The 21,243-nt window shown below is 39.5% G+C and overlaps 2 protein-coding genes and 1 long non-coding RNA gene across 3 annotated transcripts in view; 1 reads left to right on the top strand and 2 right to left on the bottom strand.

Annotated features, from left to right (window-relative positions):
- LOC149045275 (uncharacterized) overlaps nt 1-21,243 on the bottom strand; it is a 66,332-nt gene that overhangs the window by 18,629 nt on the left and 26,460 nt on the right. The gene's annotated exons all lie outside the window — the stretch shown is intronic.
- On the bottom strand, nt 1,321-10,644 carry LOC149045280 (hemicentin-2-like). Its single transcript, XM_089207720.1, has 12 exons — nt 10,518-10,644; nt 9,648-9,911; nt 9,239-9,523; nt 7,724-7,972; nt 7,151-7,396; nt 6,011-6,283; nt 5,577-5,858; nt 5,177-5,299; nt 3,316-3,432; nt 2,704-2,888; nt 1,831-1,950; nt 1,321-1,407 (listed from the first exon to the last, which is right to left on the bottom strand). The coding sequence occupies exons 1-12, from the start codon at nt 10,642-10,644 to the stop codon at nt 1,321-1,323; spliced, it is 2,358 nt and encodes a 785-aa protein (XP_089063846.1).
- Nucleotides 18,020-19,250, top strand: LOC149045281 (uncharacterized). The gene has a single exon (XM_089208108.1). The coding sequence runs from the start codon at nt 18,115-18,117 to the stop codon at nt 19,126-19,128; it is 1,014 nt and encodes a 337-aa protein (XP_089064234.1). The 5' UTR covers nt 18,020-18,114; the 3' UTR covers nt 19,129-19,250.

Below are 21,243 nucleotides of genomic sequence, written 5' to 3' on the forward strand. Positions count from 1 at the left end.
TGAGTAGATTTATGCCCTAGGGACGATCACAACCGCCGTAAATAACAGAAGCAGCCAGCGAGTGGAAATGCTCGTAAATGGCCTGACGGGCTGGAAAATGTCTCTTACCAGAATTATGAATGGTCTCAGCTGAAGCTTTTATGGAGCGAACGGAAATAAAACCAAGGCTACCAAGTATTGCTCCTTACACATGGAGGCAAGGTAAGAAGTTTGAAAAGTTTTCGAGTCCGTTAAAATGCATAAAATATTGGGAAGTTGTCAATTCTAGAAACGAACCTCTTCACGAATGTATGTGTCCATTCTTTGTCGCAGGTTTTTAAAAGGAGGACGGAAGTCAGGGATACGATTCCAGCACCTTTTCATGATATCATACCTGAAATTTAACAATGATGGTCTTCTCTTAACTAATTTTTTTGTGGATTGTGCAAAGTATTCCAATAAGGTCCTCCTACAGGAACCTTTTATTGAAAATAGTATAGGCAATGGTTCAGGTTTGTCCTTTTATTGAAAATAGTATAGGCAATGGTTCAAGTTTGTTCTGGGACGTCCAACATAACGCACTTTCTTCACCCGCTTTGATGTTTTTCAAATACATTTTGATGTCATAACTGTCCACGCCGTGTCTCAGCTGACTGTGGTATGCTCCTGGTTCACATTCACATAACGGAAACCTACTGATATGATTGTAGTCCAATTGCTTTATTGCAAAGATTTCAGCAATGAGAACGGTAAATATGTCGTCTTGGATCTTAAGTTATTTTTAGGAACACGTTGGTATTATTCTTAAAAAGTGCAACTCACAGTTTGTTATCAACATGATCGGGCTTTGGCATCTGATATCCCTTTGTGACCTCTGCAACCACCATGCCTTCTGACCATCCGTCGTACGGAATTCCTCCTGTCAAAGGATAAAAACAAGAGCATGTCACATTTCTTAATATATCAACTCTACAGTGACCGTGTCACAACTAAATTACAGAACGGAACATTACGTAAGAACTGAAGAATTAGCTTAAAGAATTTTACAGCGATGAATGGCCAAGGAGTAAGTAAAAACAAATCTTTATTAAAATAATAGTAACAAAAATGGTGTTACTTCTATAGCGCTTGCACATTGCTTTTCTAAGCGTTAAATGTATTGACTGAACATAGCTTGGCTTACCAAGGGTAACTATCTCATACAGAACGATTCCATAGGACCACCTGACGAGAGCATATCAGAAATTCTACAGTTAATCGCTGAGTGAATTTTGGACGTGAAATGATGCAGAAAAATCCAAAAGTAATCATTTTCTTAGGTTGGTGGATTAATATACGTATCTATACATACACATCACTCAGGGCGGAAAGTCCAGCAAGTTCTCCCAGCAGAATCTCCGGTGCGGTCCATTTGATCGGCAAACATCCCTAGAAAAAAACCAATAAATTTTTGCCGTACAAAGCACATGTACACTTTTTTTCAAAGCCATCTTTGAAAAGAATGAAGCTACATAACATAAATATGTTAAAATGCGAAAAAAAAACTATATCAGTCGTTCCCTAATAAGTCAATCCAATGTTAGCCTTCGCAAAGCTGTCACGGAAAACAGAAAACTTAACTCCTTTTACAAGACTTTCTACAAAAAAAGTTAGTGAAATTGACATATCCCGGTGCCCAGGCTAGAGTACTTATTCTGTTAATTTCTAACTCTGCTTTGTTTTGCTTTTTTCTTGTGAGTAAAAGTGAGCTATGAAACCCTGTTGGTAGTCGAGGTACATTAACTTTATGCAGAGAATATGCTAATGCTTACAACTTGTTTCCCCACTAAAGCAACAAAAAGTGTTTTCTACCTTTTTGGCATTTCCGCGGCCATACTTGAAGCTTTGATATGCCATACCAAAGTCCGTCACTTTGCAAACATAGTTGTTATCGAGGAGAATGTTTCGAGCCGCCAGGTCACGATGGATGATCTATCAGAAGATAAGGACCCAGAATATAAATGGTAAGAAACGATAGGTTTAAACTTATAAAGCACACCGCTGAATCAAATGTCTGAGGATGTTCGAACAATAAAAGAGCTAAAACTAAGGCAGTCCTATGTAATGATTTAATGCTGACAAAACCAAGATTTCTACTTTCTTCATCAGAAAAAAATTCATTTTTTATAACAACAAAAATAACGATAATCACAATAATTATGATAAGAGGACCCGTTGTGTTCCAAAAAATAAAAAGACAAGATGGTTTTCTCTTTGTTTCCTTTTACAAATTTCTAGGGAGTTCTATTTTTTCCTTTGTTTTTTTCAAAGTGTTGCAATAAGGTTCTTATATATATATATATATATATATATATATATATATACAGCGCAGATAATTTACACTACACACGACTAGCCAAAACAAACTATCAGCGCATACTTGATCTTTGACAGGTTCATGGAATTTTTTAGGCTAAATTTTATAACATCCCAGATAAGCATAGCTGGGATTTTTTTAGGTTGAGCAACCGAATTATTATGAACCTCATTCTCATGTCATCTGGCTCACTCTTTTTTTTTTTTTTTGACATCTGCAGTGACCTTCTAATGCCAAGAAGGAGGTTTATCTAATTCAAAAGCACTCATAAATGTTGGCCAAAATCCGAGCTATTGAAAAATAAAATGTTTAAATCTCTGAAAGATTTTTCTGAGTTAGAATTGACACGTGACAAGTATTCTACTTACCCCTCGCGTTCCAAGGAACACCATGCCGGAGGCGATTTGTTTGGCAAACAATACAAGATCGTAGTTGTTCAAATCCTGAGCTCTTCCCTCACCAAGATAATACCGATCCCTCACTCCTCGGCATTTTCTCAGGTAGCCAAGTAGGTCACCACATGGCAAGTACTCCATGATGAGTATGGGGTGAACTTAAGTGACGTAAAACAAAAGAAAAAGCAAATAAACCCCATGTCAAGGCCCCTTACTGTATATCAAAGATAAAATTGCTGATGGCTTTCTTCATAAAGCAGTTTAGCTTACACGAAGGACTCATTCTTTTAGGACCTACCTTCATCAGAATTTACTTTCAAAAATTTGTTATAGGGTAAAGGGAGAAAGCCGCTTAACCCCGTTAACGAGATTTCAAGCTATCCGACCGAGATCTTAATGAACTGTCGATGGATACATGCTCTCGAAGAAAAACAGTCTGGTTACCACACAAAAAAAGAAAAACTTGGCATCATTAATATCCTAGTTACAGAACTCATCTTAAGAGGTCCTAAGAGGGTTCATTCAGCATTTCTAGTATCGTTAATAACATATACCTAGAAAAGGTGCTGTACGCTTAGTACTTACTTTCTATCGTAACGCAGCCCATGAACTTTACAATGTTTGGCGAAACGTTTTCACCGATAAGTTTCCCCAGCTCAATTTCTCTCATCAAACATTTCCTTCCTTCCTCTCCAGCAGTGGCTACAACAAAAGTATACATTGACAGAGACACGTTTTGATTAATACATTTGTTCCATGCACGTTCAAACCAGAAAGAGTCCAGTAAAGCTTCGAACCTTGCATCTTCTTATTACCATTTGGATGATAATTTTCGCAGCTAGCAGATTGCCCAAATCACTCCAGATTGCCCAAGTCACCCCCCCCCCAAGCTTGCAGATTGCCAAACTCACCCCCCTCCCACTAACCCATGCCATACCTGTGACCTTTTATATTACTTGTTGGAAACAAGAACTATTGCAGGATAACAGCGATGCCAGGATCACTTTTACTGCCAAACTGGTTGATAATGTTATATGTTACTCTGTCCTCCCTCCCTTCCCCCCCCCCCCGCCGCCTTTTTTTTTTTTCCCGTGCGTAACCTTGAGTTAAGAAGATGGAGGTGTGCGTTGGTCAAGAAGTAATTTTGGACCACTCTTCCCCCCTTCCGCCTCTCCCTAAGTAAAACACTTTTATAACTGCCCCTGAGATCGACATATGTATTAATAGAACGAACAGAAGGAGGCTTACGCGTGAAACATTTAGCGGCCTCTGTCCGATTTCCAGGTTATCCATTTGGTGAACTCAGGAGAGCTCTCCACACGGCTCCGAACTTCCCTCGTCCAATGACGTCTTGAAGCAGGACACGGTTCACCGCAACCTCCCACTCATCTACCTCTATATTCAATGAATCCATCTGAATTGCCTGCTCTTGGTCAGGACTAAGTATTGGAAATTAACATTGTATACTTTCAGGTTCAAAACAAAGAAAAGTGATAAAAAGAAAAGAGAAATCAGAAGGAAAAAAATTGATTTCCCAGGATGACTTGATTGGCGAGATAATCTCTCTTGCCGATAGTGAGAAAATAATGTTTTTACTAAACCAGGAGTATAAATTATTACAAAACATATTAGTAATTATTGTTATTTAAATAAATTTTGTCAATCGGATGAATTTCAACAATAGCTTCGTCGTTTGTTAAAATTAAACAAGAAACAGTTGGTTTTAAAATCAGAAAATTTTACGTGCATTTCAAAGCATAAATCTATAAATTAATCAAACCGAGAATAGATAGAAGATACTATTGAGATAAAAAATTAAACAAAGGAACTAATGAAGCCGATTCTAACAGCACTTGATGAATGTTAATAATGCATCATATACACGATAAAAGTAAAGTCACTGCGATATGATTTTTGTTATCGTCATCGTGCAAGGTGGTGACCCATGAGGAAGGTAATGGTGTTTTTTTTATGAATTTGATAAATAAAAGGTAAAATAGTTGACTTACAGAGCCATAACTGCAATTCCAAATAATGAAATGAAGGAGATAAAGAAGGTAAAACTTTGCATTAATTTATCAAATCGAATATTCTAAAATAATTTCTGTGTAATGGCAGTATTATTTGAATAAGCACAAATTAGGAGGAACGTGATATTTGCTGTATTGATAATTATTATCAAAACCGTCAACAGTAACGGAAATTATAATGATGATACCATATACATGTAATAGTGTAGTTTATACAGATGTGAAAAAAATGTACAATTGGCATATATTTGGCCACACGCCAGTAATTCTTCCAAAAATATTTCTACTGCAAGACTCTTAGCTCAGTGTTCCCCCATCCCCCTCCCCCCCAGCAAACATGCAAAATAAGTTTAAATATTTCCTTCTTTTACTTTCAGACAAAGAAATCTGAAATAACAAAGAAAAATGGACATCACCTGTCCTTCGACGCTTGCAAAAATACCAGGCAATTGGGGAAATGAGAATCGCTGCCGCCACTGATCCACCAATGTAATACCACAAAGTGTTGAAACTTTGCATAGCTCGTGGCACTTGCATAGCTAATTGTGTAAGATAAATATATGGCCATTAGACAAATCTCGACGGTAGTAAAAGTACTAATAAAATTCAAGTTGTTTGGACCGTGATTGACACCTGCTCTTAAAAACGAAATACCTGAATGTCATAGAGCGATGCAAGGAAATTTCATGTAAATGGTCAGGTGACCCATATTTGTTTCGTCTTTAACCAGAAAATAGTTTTAATCTATTTCGATATATATTTTTTAATCGGTAAAGTTGTATGTTTTTTTAAGACACAACGGTAATAGCAGCTTACCTTTGACGTTTATTTTTACAAAGGAACGGGCAACAAAACCGAGCTTGTTACGTGCCTCACAAGAATACACACCACTGTCCTCCTTCACAACTTCAGTTATAACAAATGTACTTTTTTCGTCATCGAATCGTGTATCAATCTTTGCTCTTTCGGGTGGTGAGTCTCCATCTTTTTTCCAAGTTACATTCATTGTTTCTTCGTTGACGTTGCAGGTCAATGTGAGGTTGTCTCCTGTTGTGACTGCTGGATACTGATCTGGAAAAATTTGAGCAGAGGCTTTTCCTACGTTAAGAAAAAGCAATTGATTAAAATCATGGTCCTCGTTCGTCACCCTCATCGTCAGCATCATCTAAATATCAGCGTTACGTTATCGTCGGCGTCATCGTCACGGTCAGCGTCATCATCATCGTTATCGTCATTATCATTGAACTTACCGTAAACACGTAGTGTTGCAGAGGAACTAGTTGTATTTGCTTTATTTTTCGCCCCACACTTGTAAGTCCCTTCCATCCTTTTTGTGACGCTTAAAAGTTTCAGGAATGATTCTCCTTCGTGATTGAATTGATTGATACCAGATGGCAGGTCAGCATCATTAAAAACCCAGACTAATATTGGTGTTGGCACACCTGAGGCTCGGCAACTGAAGTTCACAGAGTTTCCCTCGGTAACAGACTGGTTTATCGGAGGCTCTATAATCTGGGGTGATACTTGAATTTAAAAAAATACAAAGTTAATTAGGTTTGTGTAGTCCAGTTTAACTCCATTTATCCAACCTTTGATAAAACGACGAATAAACAACAACGACAAAAAATCAAAACAAAAAACGCGATGTTCAAGCCTATTTTTGATCAAGGTCAATTTTTTTCAAAGGTTTTCTTCGCCTCCCAGTAACTTTCATCCTTTTCTTGTTGGTTGTTGAGTGTGATGTTAAAAAACATATGTTCAATGACTATCACTTTCCTGTTTTTAACAGGATATATTGAATTCGAAAAGTTATTAGGCGATGATGATCAAACAATGTAAAACATTTGTATTCTGAAATCAAAAAAAGGAAAGAAAATCTGTTATTTGTCGTTTCCAAATTGTGTGTTTTAATATAAGTTCACGGATAAAAATGTTATCGTGGACCACAGGATTTGCAATATCTTAAGAGCGGGAGGTGTTTTTAATTATTTCTTTGGTCACGGATTTAGCCTCAATAATAATCTGGGTGTGTGTAAGTCAGAATCAACTGTACGTGTTCAGGTCCCCTTTTCTAAAAAAAAAAATAGAGTACTATTGTTGGTAATTTGAAGCAAGTTATATGAATGTTCCTTTAAAATCACTCTCCAGCTTCAATCCTTAATATTTAGGTAATGACACATTCAAAGCTAATTGATGAACTACCTTTAGCACTAATGAAAATTTACTATTAGATCATGACTCCTTAGTTCCTTAATCGTCGATATTTTTAAGGAAATGGATGAAAAGAGAGAAAAAAATAGGTCTATTTAAATTTGGCTTAAGCTTAAAAAACAAACGCTTTGTTAAGTTGCAAGTTTGATAGGTGACATAAACTACAATATAGAGTTTACCTGTGACATCGATCCAGAAGGAAGAGTTTGCTTTTCCATAATCATTTCTAGCAGTACATTCATAATAGCCTTTATATTTAAACGTCACTGGTCTAATAACCAGGCTGTTGTTTTTAGTAAGAAGCACTCCATCCTTGGTCCAGTTGACATATACTTGTGGGTCACCTCTCAAGTAACACTTTTTTGTAAATGTGGAGTTCAATGCAATGGTGAGATTTCTAAACTCATCACTAACACGGGGTGGAACTGCAAAGTAAGCATATAAATACAAATTGCAAAATAAGAAGCCACCCAACGGCCCCCCCCCCCCCACACCCACAAAAAGAAAAATAATAAGTTTAAACAAATTAATAAATAACAATTTGAAAAGAAGAAAACGATGAACCATTTTTTGATCATATTAAACAAATGCTTCAAAAAACCATGTTAGTCAGGCTATATTACTAGCTTAGCCGTGAAACCATCATATTTTTAGAGCAGGAACAAACGAACAAGTGTAAAGACTTTCCAGTTCTTCGCAATAAATAACTAATCAAGTTGTGTAAAGAAATACTGTACACTTGACGAACACACCTTTTACAGAAATGTCAATGTCTTTGGTGTCAAAGCCTGCTGCATTCTCTGCCTTACAAGTGTACCGCCCTTCGTCCTCCTTTGTTATCTCAGAAAAGAAGAGAGACAAACTCTGTCTATGGAATGTTTTATTTTTGAGCCAGGTGATCTGAGGTTCAGGCCGACCCTCCACAACTTTACACGTCAAATTCACACTGTTTCCTTCTATGATGGGATTGCTTGCTCCAGAAATATCCACTTTTGGTCGAACTAAGAGGTAAATAAATAACATATCCTTGGAAAATCGGAGGTATTCCAATATCATTTACACTGAACACATTAAACGCCATAACTTAATTAACATTTGACAATGACACTAACGCTTGATATGAAATATAATCATTTGTCAGATCGCGGACATAACTTCGTATTGAGGTCTATATACTCCTATTATCTCGGACCAGTTTACGAAAGACAGAAGGCGCAGCCATGGGGAGTATGGTCTCTGCTGTTACTGCTATAGAGTTATAGGAGCAATCCATAGCCTTATCATCCTATAATCTTGGTTCGCGAAAACGCTGATAGCTTGCTACAGTATTTGAAGAACCGAAAGCATTCCATTCACTTCACTGATGTTACAAATAGTAACAATTCACTCGCCATCCATGGCACTGCATCTTTAAAACAAGAGCCCGAGGTTTAAAAGATTCCCTGTGAGTAAGGCAAAGTTTACATCAGCGGAACAAGCAGACCTATGCAAGTAATGGTTAAACGAGTAATATGGCAGATGGAGAAACGACATGCTAAGACATGCAGTTTCAGAAGACACCTGGAAACCACCTGCTCTGGACTTAAGTAGAGTACATTGATTGTGATGCTATTATTATACACGCAGGGTAAAAGAGGCCATCCACTTAAGACTTTGCATGTTACAACATAAATTGGACATTGGGGTAGACATCCCGGAAACATGGATGCGGACCACAAGAAACACAAGACATAATAACTTTGCGACAGTGGACTCCGACAGAACATTTAGTCAAAGTGTGCCATCGAGGCCTGTGTGGGATTCTGGCCAATCACAGTCAAACAGAGTGTTTCATAAGGTTATGCATATCTACCGACCTTATAACACGAAGAAGACACAATATGCAGTCAAAAAGTCACCATCCACATCCAAAATAACTTAATGCCGAGACAAACGATTATACTGCATTCAGAAAGTGAATTCGTCACCTTGACCAACCGAAGTCATTTTAAGCACATTACCAGTTTGAAAAGAAACTGTAAACTTAATCAAAGTTACTTTGAGTTATGACGAGGAAACTACATTGTTGACAAATAGCTTAAGTAAAATTTTTTTTTACATGACACCCTACTTTCAAACCACTGTAAACAACAAACATATTCACGATAAAATGTCGCCTCACATGGCTCCGGATATGAACAGCGAAAAGGTTTTGAAACTGAGTAAATTAAATTAATTATATTTGAAGAACTGACTTTATGACTTCCTATATATTATTAGTTACTCACTTATAACTGTCACTAGTATGTTTTTATCTCTGCTTGTGACCCTCCCTAGTAGTCCTTTAGTTTGTTTCATAGTACAGATGAATGTTCCATTGTCTTCGGGCTTTACAAAACCAATACGCAGGCTGCCGTTGGATACTTGAGTGAACCGTTTCGGGTCTAAGGACTTTCCTCCTTTCTTACTCCAAGAAATCTGTGGACTTGGTGTTCCATCAGCACCACAGCTTATAATGCCAGACGTGTGCGCAATAAAGGTTTGTTGGTACAACGTCTTCCGAGTAAATCTTGCTGTTGAAAGCAGTAATGAAAAGCACCAATATCATAGCTATACTGTTGAAAGGTCAGAAGTGTCCTTGTCTTACATGGCATTGTTAAGCCTATTTCTACAAGATAAAAAGATGTGCTTTCATACCATTAATGTAGACAATGTAATATTGAACATATTCCAATCTCTGGCATTCATATACTCCTCCATCAGACAGTTGCACATCATCAATGACCAGATCACCATTGTCTTCAGCCCTGATCCTTCGAGAAGAAGAGTTTGTTATCTCAAGCTTTAGCCCATTGATGACCCATCTAGCATGATTGGTTTTATTGTGTATGGAGCAGTGAAGCTTTTCCTTGCTACCAATATCAAAATAGAGTTCATCTCTATCCAACACTTTCTGGTTTTCTGTAAAAAAAATAGTTCAGTTTAGAACATGTTATCAAAATAAATCAAATCTGTTGTACTTAACACTACAAGAAGAGATAGAAAAGTTGAACATATTTGCCTGTGCTAAAGCTTAAATTGAGGAATTTTTTTTAACTATGTCGTATTTTAAACCAAGTGACATTACTCCAAACAAAATCATGTTAGCCATAAGGTAACCCTTAACTGAAGTCAGGTGATCTCATGACCAGTCATATTACCTTCATGAAAGTCTTGTACACCCTAGCTAACATCATTTCACCTCAAGACCAAGGTGAATCATCCATAAGGAGGGTAAGTTCTTTAAGAAACTGTGGTGCTGCGTCGGTGGGGGACTACAACACCCGCCATGACGAGGGGCTAACGCTCGAAATTTAGCTTTGAAACTCTTTACGGGGGCAAATTTACACTATCAACTCGGTTGATAAAATCAAAATCATCTACGTCATTTTAAGCCGACTCATGTCGCCCTAAACCAAGTCATATCATCCTTAACCCTAACCTTCTACTTTAGAGGGTCAGTGGGAAGAAGAAAGACAACCTCGAAAATCAGAATAACTAATAAGACCTAGAAATTTAGTTACTTACTTGGTTGACACAATGCTTGAGAACCCTTGTCATCCGAATGACATTGAGGTGGAATATTTAACTTTCCATCGATGCGATCGCATGATGCAAGTTCAAACTCCTCTCCAGTGCAAGAGACATCGAACATTGCAAAAGGTATTCCCTTAGTCTTTATGTCTGATCCAATAAATTCCGCTAAAGCCTCTTCAAAGCCCAGTTGACGACAAATAACTTTGACATCATTAAAGTCCCATTTATTCCTACATATCTTTGCCCATTTCCCCTTGTAAAATACTTCCACTCTTCCTCCATACTCCACATTTGCGCCATTCAAGCGAACAGGAACTTATGAAATTACAAAAATTTTAATCCATTAAGATGGAAAACACTAGTTATCAACAATCAAGAATGCCTTTAAATCACGAAATGATAAATAGTTCATGCCAGTCTAAGTGTTTAGTTTTAAGGGAAATTCTGTGTGTAAATTATTCTGTATTCGTACATTGGATGTATCGTTCTTTGTCCGATGTAGTTCACGACATTTACATAGTTTCCTTGCAGCGATGTTTTACGACGAACCTCTTTTACATTGCTTCGTGACTGTGCTTTAAATTGTGAAACAAGATTTTTTTTTTAAAAAAATGTTGGAACATTCAAGACGTGTCTTCTTGGCCTAAAAACGTTTCCTTTCGGAGAGCACAATAGGGTGATTTACATTTTAAACTAGAACGTCATTTTTAAAGCATTTCTCATGGAATTATCAAGAAAAAGGCGTTTAGTTAAGTATAAGTAGAGTGAAAATTGTAGAATTCCTTAGTTGCACGAAAGAGAGAGAAAAAAGGAAACTAGGAGGATGTAAAAGTTTTAAGGAAACTTATTAAAGGGTTTGGAGGTTATGAACTTGAAGTTCATGAAACCCAAATGCATAACTGCGCAGTTAGGTTCTTCTTTCGGCAGCAACTCAACTATAATCGTCTCAGGGTGTAAAGCGATACATACCTTTTTAGAACCTAAAGATACCCGAAGATGGGCTATCATTGATCTCAGGAAAGTTTTAATCTCCGGAGTGTGAGTAAATCTATCAAGTTACCCTCTTTGGAGATCGTGTGGATATGAAATGAGTGCAATTCATTATTACCTTTGCAAATTTGTTGTTTCTTTTCCAAGTTGTTTTGACATCTGGTCGGAATGGTACAGTTGTAATCGGTGGAAATCTCTGAAGCATTGCCACGTTCTGCGTACCATGTGTAATTAGCAAAGACGCCGTTGTCATAGTAGCCCATGGCCATGCAGGTTGAATTTTCATCCGCTTCATCCCACTGATTGGTACAAAGCTTTTGCCAACTGCTGTTTGAGAATATCTTCATTGTACCGACAGATGAGTTCTTCTCTGTTTCAAAACGCAGGGGAAATTCTTCAAATATTCAAAAAAACAATTGATAAATAAGGATAACAATAAACAGCTTGGACTTAGTAAGCTTAGGTAAATTCTTGTGTCGATGATGTCGCCATATAATTACCGAGAAACAGTAGTCCTTGCATTGTTGAAAAATTTCTTTTCAGTTTAGGGCGGAAGAATTTCCTGTTTAGTTAACATGATTTTCTTTGCCAGCTGGTCAATGCCAAAACTGAGGCCCTCGCATTGTCAAACATGTTTCTTGTCAGTAGATGATTGTTAGCCTTACCGGCTTGACTAGAAAGGTATTGCTTACGGGCAAACCAACGAAATTCGTAATCGCCATTGCGCATAAAGTGCGGGATTCTTACAGAGCGGCCGCAAATATCAGCGAAAACTTGTGCTAAGATTTAGTACCTATTGTGGTACAAATGATAGTGGAGATTTGTTTTGTTTCTTTAAAGAAAGGCATGGTGAATTCCGTACAGGTACGGAGTTTGTGCATTCATGAAGGATTTCTGACTTATAATGAACTCCTGACTTTTGATAATTTGTGTATTTCACAAACTTTGCCTGGATGATTATGTGATTAAAGTTCAAACTCAGCAGTTCCATTCGTTTGTTCTTATTCTAACTTTTATTCCTGTATTTGTTCTTTTTTGTTTCAACAAAGAAGTTTTCATCTACTGAAATCAGAGAAGCTGCAATTTGTATGTTACCTTCTTGGCAACTGGACATGTTGCTACATTCTCTCAGCAGTGCTCCGGTCCCATCACAGTGTTTCCCACCATATGCTGGTTCTGGATTGGCGCATTCTCTCTGTCTGGTTTGTATACCGCTAACTGGCTTGGTACAGATACTCCAGGAGTTCCACTCACTCCAGCCACCATCCACTAACAAAGTTTCAAACAAAAACATTTGATAAACAACCATAGACGACATGTTTGGATCATTTACCCAAATAAAGTATGTAAGACAGTGGTGCAGTCTCTATTTCTACCTTTCTCTATAATTACTTCGAATGCTCAAGTTAACATTTGGTTACGGTAAACTCATTAATTTGGTATTTGGCGCGATGCCGAAGGGTTTTCTATGAACTTATCGAGACACGCTTCTGAGAGCAGAAACATAACTCGAGAGTGGTATTGGTGAGGGCCAGTGGGTTGGGGTCCAAGCGAGCAAGATGAACGTGAAACACTGGGAAGTTGTCCGACATGGATGGCTTGATGGCTTCGTCTTGACATGGGTTCTGGATAGATCGTCTGCTAAATTCAAGAGAGAACCTTTTCTATACACAATAGTAAAATTGTAACGCTCTAGGAAAAGCAACATCTTTTGCAGACACTTAGGTGCTAAGGCGAGGTCCTTCTTGAAGATTGACTGAAAGAGTTGGTGGTCTGTATAGACTCTGTTGGATTTTCCTAAAAGCAATTCCTCGAATGTGTTGAGGGCTTCAACAATAGCCAGGTATAGCACTCTTCGGTGGTGATTAGGCCTTTTGCAGTACGCAATGGGTCGTAGAGAAGACTCGTCAAGGGCGCTGCTACTGTGTGGTTTGATGGTTTGTAAGAGAGCAGCTCCCTGGCCATAGTCTGAGGCGTCCACTTGAAGGATCAGTGGCGCAGTTACGTCAAAGTATGCCAGGCATGCTGCAGAGGTGGCTAGGGCTTTTGCTGAATCAAAGGCTTCCTAGTGCCTTGTTGACCACAGTAATGGCATGTCCTCTTTGGTGAGGTTGTATTGAAGTTGGGTGACGCTGCTAAGTTCGGAAAAGAATTTGGCCAGGTAATTAATATCCCGTAGGAATCGGCGCACTGCTTGCTTTTCGGTTGGAGTGGGCATGGTGATCATAGCTTTAACTGTGACAGGGTTGGGCTGGAGGCCATCCGTAGTGGTAACATGGCTCATGAAAGTGGATTTGCAAATAAGGAATTTCATCTTGTTGACATTTACCTTGAAATGACGTTGTTCAAATCCCTCAAGCACGGCGATAAGGCTGTGGTCGTGGTCGATTCTGGCTTCCATGTTATTGACGCTGTAGCCAGGGATTAAGATGCCGTGAGTAATACCGAAGCTTAGGAGACCATCAAGCACCATATGAATTTGGCGCTGCCGTTGTTTTGATGCAGAGGATATGACTAGTGGTAGCCTAGTCCATCTGTAGCGACCCCATGGTGTGAACATTGTGGTAATCAGAGATGATCTTAAGGACAAGGGGATGGTTTGCCTCTTTACATCTATTCGTTCCATGCAGCTAGTGGATGTTTTCTTCCAAGGTGGAGATGATGTACTTTGGACATCGAATGGCTTTATTGAGGGTCTAAGAAGGGTCTAAGCAGCTCCGTATTTTTCCCGGTTTGGTTGGGGTTGGTTTTGGCTCTCGGTTGAGGTACCCTTACTAGCTGGCCAGTGGTTTCATACGCATCCAGGGCCGCTTTGATTGCATCCAGCTTTGAAATGGGTTCACATTGAATGGGGGCATGAATGGGTTTGACATCTGGATCCAAGTCGAGATCGACGGGTAGGCTGAGCAAGCCCAGACCTTGAAAGAGTGAGGTTAAGTTCTTGGAAATGAGTTCCAGAGTTCAAGTCCTTAGTGTAGGCCAGACTCGCATTGACGTATCCGGGGGTGGTAAAGAGGGCCCAGCTGCTGATTCCTGATGGCTGTCAGGTTCAGTCAGCAGTGGCTGGGGAGGGTTACTTATGGAGCATTTCCTTATGAAGTCCGCATGCATAGTCAGCACATCAAGTGCTATGCTTGCCTCTATACTGAGTAAGGCTGTTTGGTCAGTGAAAATGACTAGGAAGGTGAGGTTACTCGTGAATTTACCTTTACTGGCTTGGAGGGTAAGTTGGCCAGTGGATCTCGTTGGTGGACTGTCATAGGGTGGTATCACAGTTTTGGATGGTAGAATCTTGGCCCAGGATATGATGGAAAAGTAGCAGGATAGAAGAGTGTTGCAAGAGGCTGCGGAATTTATTTGGAAAAGAATTTGCGCTCTGCAGTTTGAGACCGGTTCCTCCAAAAGAAGCCAGGCGAAATGGCCTTTGTCAGAGGGTGGGGCCGTTGTAGGGACACCAGTGTTAGGGGATTACCCGCTTAAGAGGGTGAAGCAGTTCTAATACTGTATGCCTTCCACGGGAAGGGTGTAGGAGTGCTCTTCTTGTTCCACCAATCTCATGTATTCCTGTCTGGGACCCGGTGGGGTAGGTGTATGGGAGGCAGGTCTAGAGGCTCCGTTCTCTTTGGCAACCTGTTGACAGAAGCCTGCAAAGTGATCAGTTTTGTGACAACATCTGCAAGTGTGGCCTGAAGCTGGGGATATGTCGCGGTAGTGTTGCTGCATGCTGCCACATAAAAAGCAATATCTGTTAAGGAACGTTCCAGGTCTTGATCTGCCCGAAGATTTTTTGACCAATTTGTGCGCTGTCGTGGAAGTGGGAGAGTGAACTTGTTCTTCTGTGGTGGAATTAGCCAAAAGCTTGTTTGTATGTTGTGCCGCCTCAAACGATATAATTTGACTCACCACGAACGCCGGGGTGAAAGGGGGATCCTCCGGTTTCCGTTGGCCATCTCTGTAAAATATATCTTTTCGGAAGCGACTGAAGGATTCATTGAGACTGAAGAGAAACTTACCCCTCATAAATTCTTGCGCGTTTACGCCAAACGATCATCGCCCGGCGGCAGTACTTATAACAGTTTCTTACGTTGAAATGGAGGTTTGGTAGCGGTCTTGCATCAAACTACATGCGCCAGCGTAATGTTCTTTGATTTTTTGAAGCCAAACTCAGTGTTTTCCATCATCATCGTTCGATATCTTAGAAGTGATTTCGATGTGCAAGGTGTCCCATTCAGTTGAAGGAATTGCTAACTCGAAGGGTCTCTTAGCGACGATGTAATGGTCCTCAATCTCGGTGATTCTGCTTTTAGCGGGGTTTCTGTAACCTTCGAGTAAACATTAATCATGAAATCTGGTCTCCCAGTAACGGTTATTGTCACGGTCTGGTCGCACGGCTTGTACATCGAGGATAGACTTTCCGTGCTTCAGCATAGTGCAATTGTGAAATGTTGGTGAAGGTTTGAGATGTTGCCGAAGAAGCTTTTCAATGGTGCAGTTGCGAGAAGCTGGCTCGCTGTAAAAAACGGTCCTGACACCATGTTAAGCAGTAAACTTTTCTAGATTGAAGAAGAATAAGCACATGCGCAGCCATGATGAACTAATTTATTCCCACCCCAAGCACGCGTTGATACGGGAACTTTTGAATGTGGTGTAATTATGCGCGAGTAATGAAACGGTAACATGACATATTCTCTGACTCTAAAAAATCTGGCTTTAACAGCGGAAGCAGAACAAAAAGCATAAGACACAAAGGGCGTAGACACACATTAAAATATAGGCTTTAAGCCAAAGGAAGGAGACAAATGAAACATTCCTAAAATATCTCTCAAATTCATCCCAACACCCGTGACAAACGAATGTAAAATTAGACAACAACTCTTGCAAGATTTTGAATAATTTGCAATTTGCAAGACGAGTGCACCTCCAAAACATCTTTCACGGACAAAACAAAGAAGCACATCCGTTTCATATTAAATCCAACTGGATACCACCGGTTCAGCCTTCTATTGCCCATGAGAGCGACTAAGAAAATGTCAAAACACAACTTGCAGAGATTACTTTAACTAAGCCAAAAAATAAATTGTCATGCAATGAGGTTATGGCTTTAAAAGAGTTGAGAAACAATTCTGTTTTAAACCTCAAAAAAGCAAGCAAAGGTACAACAGTCATCATGAATACAACTACAACTACAACCTTTCAGAGCGCCGATGGTGAAAAAAACGCAGAAAAGGGTTAGTGAGATCATTGACCGAATGCGTCAGGGCAAACAGATCGATGACATGACTAACAAATGGCTTTCACAAACTCCTAATCCGCTTAGAATACCAATATTCTATAAGCTCATGATAATACACATGCCTATACTGGTCGGTAGACCTTTAATCTCAGGATGCGACGGCCCCAAAAAATCATCTTTTGTGTAGACACTGCCCCAGACTATGGCGCAGTTGCAACAATCCTATATGAAGGATGCCACTGCTTTTCTCAATTTCATAGAAAAAACAAAGGTAGGCAAAGATACTATCCTAGTGTCAATGAACGTTTCTAGCTTGTACACAAATATACCTCGAGAAGAAGGAACGAATATTCTATGTGAAGCATAGGAAAAGTTCAACGACCATAACGCACCGATCCCAACGCATTACCTCAGGGAAATGCTTGGCTTAATCTTTCAAAGAAAATTTGTTTTAATTCAATGGGGAGAACTTCCCTGGCCCAAACGAAAATGGGCAATGTCATTTGCCAATATTTCCATGGCGAAAATTGAAACGAAATCAATCCAACAATGCGAAACCAGGCCAAGAGAATGGAAACATTACATTAATGACGTTTTTTCCCTTTGAGATTAAAACAGGGAAGAAGTAGATAGTTTATTAAACGAGCTAACTATTTCCACCCTACAATCAAATTCACGGCCGAAATATCAGAGAACAAAATCACCTTCCTCGATACCACAGTGTTTAAAGGAGAGAGATTCGCAAAAAATCCAACTTGGACATCAAAACCCATTACAAGCCGACCGAGACCTTTCAATTTACGCACTTCGCCACATGCCACCCACCAGGCGTAAAACATAGTTTCATTGAAGGCCAAGCAATCAGATTGCTTAGAACAAGCTCTCCGAAAAAAGTATCAGAGGAGTACCTTTTAAAATTCAAACAAAGCTTCAAAGCAAGAGGGTACCTAGAACACATCATAGAAATGTCTCTGTCAGGGTCAACTGTGCTTCTAGGCAATCGGCTCTTACGTATACACAAAAACCAAAAGGTTACAACGTACCACTCGGCATTTAAAAAATTTAAAACGAATATCGATGGAACATTGGATTCAGCCCTTGCTGGAAGCAATCTTTAAAAAACCTCTGATCATCTTGTACAGAAAGGGAAAATCACGCTCGTGAGAGCAAAAATATAATTTTAAGGCTATACAATACAGTACAATACAGATCTTAGCTGAAAAAGCCTTTGCCCAGGATTGGTTCAACGAGACGCACAGCTTGAACATCTCTAAAGCGGACCTAATCGACCTCCTCCAAGCAGCTACGAAAAACCAGCTTTTCCAGTTTGACGGTGCTTTATATGAGCAGACAGATGGAGTCGCTATGGGTTCTCCCCTTGGACCGTTGCTGGCTAACGTCTTCATGTGCTCGATTGAGGAAAACCTCGAACAACACGGTCAACTTCCGCGCTATTACCGGAGGTACGTCGATGACACCCTGACCGTAATGCCTGATAGGGTGACCGCTGGCCAGTTTCTAGACACCCTTAACTCTACCCATCCCTCCCTCCAGTTTACCATGGAAGTCGAACGGGAAGGATCCCTTCCCTTTCTAGGAACTGAACTGCTTAACCGTGCACCAAAGATTGAGAGCAAGGTCTACACCAAAAGAACCAACACGGGTCTCCTTCTGCATTTCCAGAGTCATGTTGACATTAAGTACAAGCGCAGCCTAGTCAACACCATGGTGGATCGCGCTTATCGATTATCTTCTAACTGGTCTTTCTTCTCCGAGGAATGTGACCGCCTTAGAAGGGTTTTTCATAACTTGAAATACCCAAAGCCACTGGTTGAAACTACAATCAAGCGGTTCGTTGAGAGAAGGATTTCATCTGCAGAGCCCTGTCCATCACCAGACGTACCATCGGAGATTGTGAGATTATTGTTACCCTTCAAGGACCAATCGTCAGCTAATCATGTTAAAAAACAACTGAACAGTCTAAGCTCGAAGTTAAGCGTGACTGTCCAACCAGTGTTCGTTAGCCCTAAGCTCGATCAACAACTTAAGCAACACGAAATTAAGCCCCCTATTGTTAACCAACAATGTATCGTTTATGAATTTAAATGTAACCTGTGTGATGCAGGGTATGTGGGCTATACTCGTGGTCACTTACACGATCGCGTAGAAGGGCACACAAGGAAATCATCTTCTATCTACAAACACTACCACCTCCAGCACAATAGTGAAATGCCTGAACGCTTGATCGAGCAATTCAACGTCATCGCGAAATGTAACGGCAAATTTGATTGCCTTGTTAATGAAATGTTGTATATTCGCATGCGTAAGCCAACACTGAACGTGCAAACGGATTCCATCCGCGCCAAGGTGTTTGTTTAAGCCGTTCATTCTAATTTATGCTATTCTTGTACCTTTCCTTATTTGCATGTTTTTAAACTAGTCTCTTGATAATGGAGTCACGATGACCCCGAAACGTCGAGTAATAAATCTTTCCTGGTTTTTTCTAGTGCGAAGCGACAACAAAAGCCATATGGGGAGTCCGTGCTAGTCTGTTCTCACCTTTATTCTCGGCCTTAGAAAACCTCGAGTGACATGATTTGGGCGCTGCTCAGTAATTAAAATAAAAACTTCAGCATAAATATGAGACCCAACGTTAAAATGAGAAAACAAAGTAGGCGTTATAGCTCTGCAGGAAGTCATGAATCTCAAGTCGAAACCTCGAAAAACATTTCAAAAATGGTTTTCCATTGGCTCATACAGTGAAAAAATGAGCAAATTCATGTTAGGATGCAGCGAAAGCGAAATATAAAGCTTAAAACGGCGCGACCAGTCAGTTAAACCAAATTTTATAAATAGAAAACTTGATAAATGTTAAGAAAATAACATTTTTCTCGTTTTTGTCGCGGCGTTCTAAACGTCCTCCTCTATTCCATTAAATCAAAGGCTTTCGATTACTTAAAATCTGGGATATCGTCTAGTATGGCTTTATTTCGCAGGGCAGCAAAATTTTAAAGTTTTCTATGGTTTTACCGTGATAATAGTCGATAGTGTTTTGACCAATCAGAATCTACGTTTTCTCTAAGTTCTGTCATTATGTTTAATTTACCGGTTAATCTAAACTCGTTTTTTAAATGTCATCAAAGCATCATTAAAATATTTTTTTATCCTTAATCAACTTTCTCTTTTATGTGGTTTGAACTCGTAGATCTGGTTCGCAATATGAGAATCGTCTTCACCTTTGAATTTTTGTAGTAACGAAATTGAACATTTGTTCAAATCATGAACCATAACTCTTTTTCCTTTATATGAATGAGAAATGTACCTCCTTTCACTTCAATCCAAAAGGTTGATTTCTTGCTTCCAGTGGGGTTTTTAGCGCTACATGTGTATTCGCCAGAGTCTTCAAACCTCGCTTGAGGAATCGTGAGAGTGTTCTTTTTGCCGCGATTCATCCCATCCTTAGTCCAGAGTACCTCAGGTGTGGGGAATCCGCTTAAAGAGCAATTGAACTGAAGATATGAATCGTATGTAACCGACTGATTGATGAGCTGAGGATTAATTTCAGGAGGACCTGGCCATGGAATTAAGAAGCAAAATTCAAAAAAGGTGAAATAAGAGAAAAAAAAAAGAACAGAAAATGAAAAGAGTAACCGGAAGAGAAAAAGTAAAATTAACATTTACCTTTAACTGTAACCTGAAAAGCTGCTTCACGTTTCCCTTCACTGTTCTTAGCGCTGCATGTATATTGACCAGCGTCTCCATAAGTCACTTGTTTAATGGTGAGCTTGTTCGTGGTATTAAGTAGCTTTCCATTTCTTGTCCAATTCACCTCTGGTTGAGGAAAACCCCTCACAAGACAATCCACTTGAAGGGTTGAATTAAGTTTGACAGACTTCTCTCGCCGAGAATTAATTTCAGGAGGACCTTTATTTTTGAAAAGGAAAGTAGTTCAAAAAAGGTGAAATAAGAGAAAAAAAAAAGAACAGAAAATGAAAAGAGTAACCGGAAGAGAAAAGTAAAATTAACATTTACCTGTAACTGTAACCTGAAAAGCTGCTTCACGTTTCCCTTCACTGTTCTTAGCGCTGCATGTATATTGACCAGCGTCTCCATAAGTCACTTGTTTAATGGTGAGCTTGTTCGTGGTATTAAGTAGCTTTCCATCTCTTGTCCAATTCACCTCTGGTTGAGGAAAACCCCTCACAAGACAATCCACTTGGAGGGTTGAATTAAGTTTGACAGATTTCTCTCGCCGGGAATTAATTTCAGGAGGACCTTTATTTTTAAAAAGGAAAGTAATGATTAATGTATAACTAATGCCCCATTCCCTCCCTTCTCCTTTCTTTTAACCGTCGCTCACCCCCTTCGTAAAAGTTTCTTCTCATCCCGAACTCCCTGCTGTTGTAAAAATAAAAAACGGCAGCGATAAGAAAATACTAAGAATACTAAGCATTTGCTCGCCAAAATCGCGCCTACTGTGCAGCAGGTGCAATG

The sequence above is a fragment of the Pocillopora damicornis genome, chromosome 5 (genome assembly GCF_964200805.1).
Source record: "Pocillopora damicornis chromosome 5, jaPocDami1.2, whole genome shotgun sequence".
In the NCBI taxonomy this organism is placed as follows: Eukaryota; Metazoa; Cnidaria; class Anthozoa; order Scleractinia; family Pocilloporidae; genus Pocillopora; species Pocillopora damicornis.

Bases quoted from the DNA above. Each gene is read 5' to 3' on its own strand.
- LOC149045281 (XM_089208108.1), top strand. From the start codon at position 18,115: ATGGGTTCTCCCCTTGGACCGTTGCTGGCTAACGTCTTCATGTGCTCG.
- LOC149045280 (XM_089207720.1), bottom strand. From the start codon at position 10,644: ATGTTCGATGTCTCTTGCACTGGAGAGGAGTTTGAACTTGCATCATGC. The intron at 5,300-5,576 runs GTAAGCTGCTAT...TTACACAATTAG, and splicing joins TGTAAAAATAAACGTCAAAG to CTATGCAAGTGCCACGAGCT. The intron at 2,889-3,315 runs GTAAGTACTAAG...ACGTCACTTAAG, and splicing joins GGGCTGCGTTACGATAGAAA to TTCACCCCATACTCATCATG.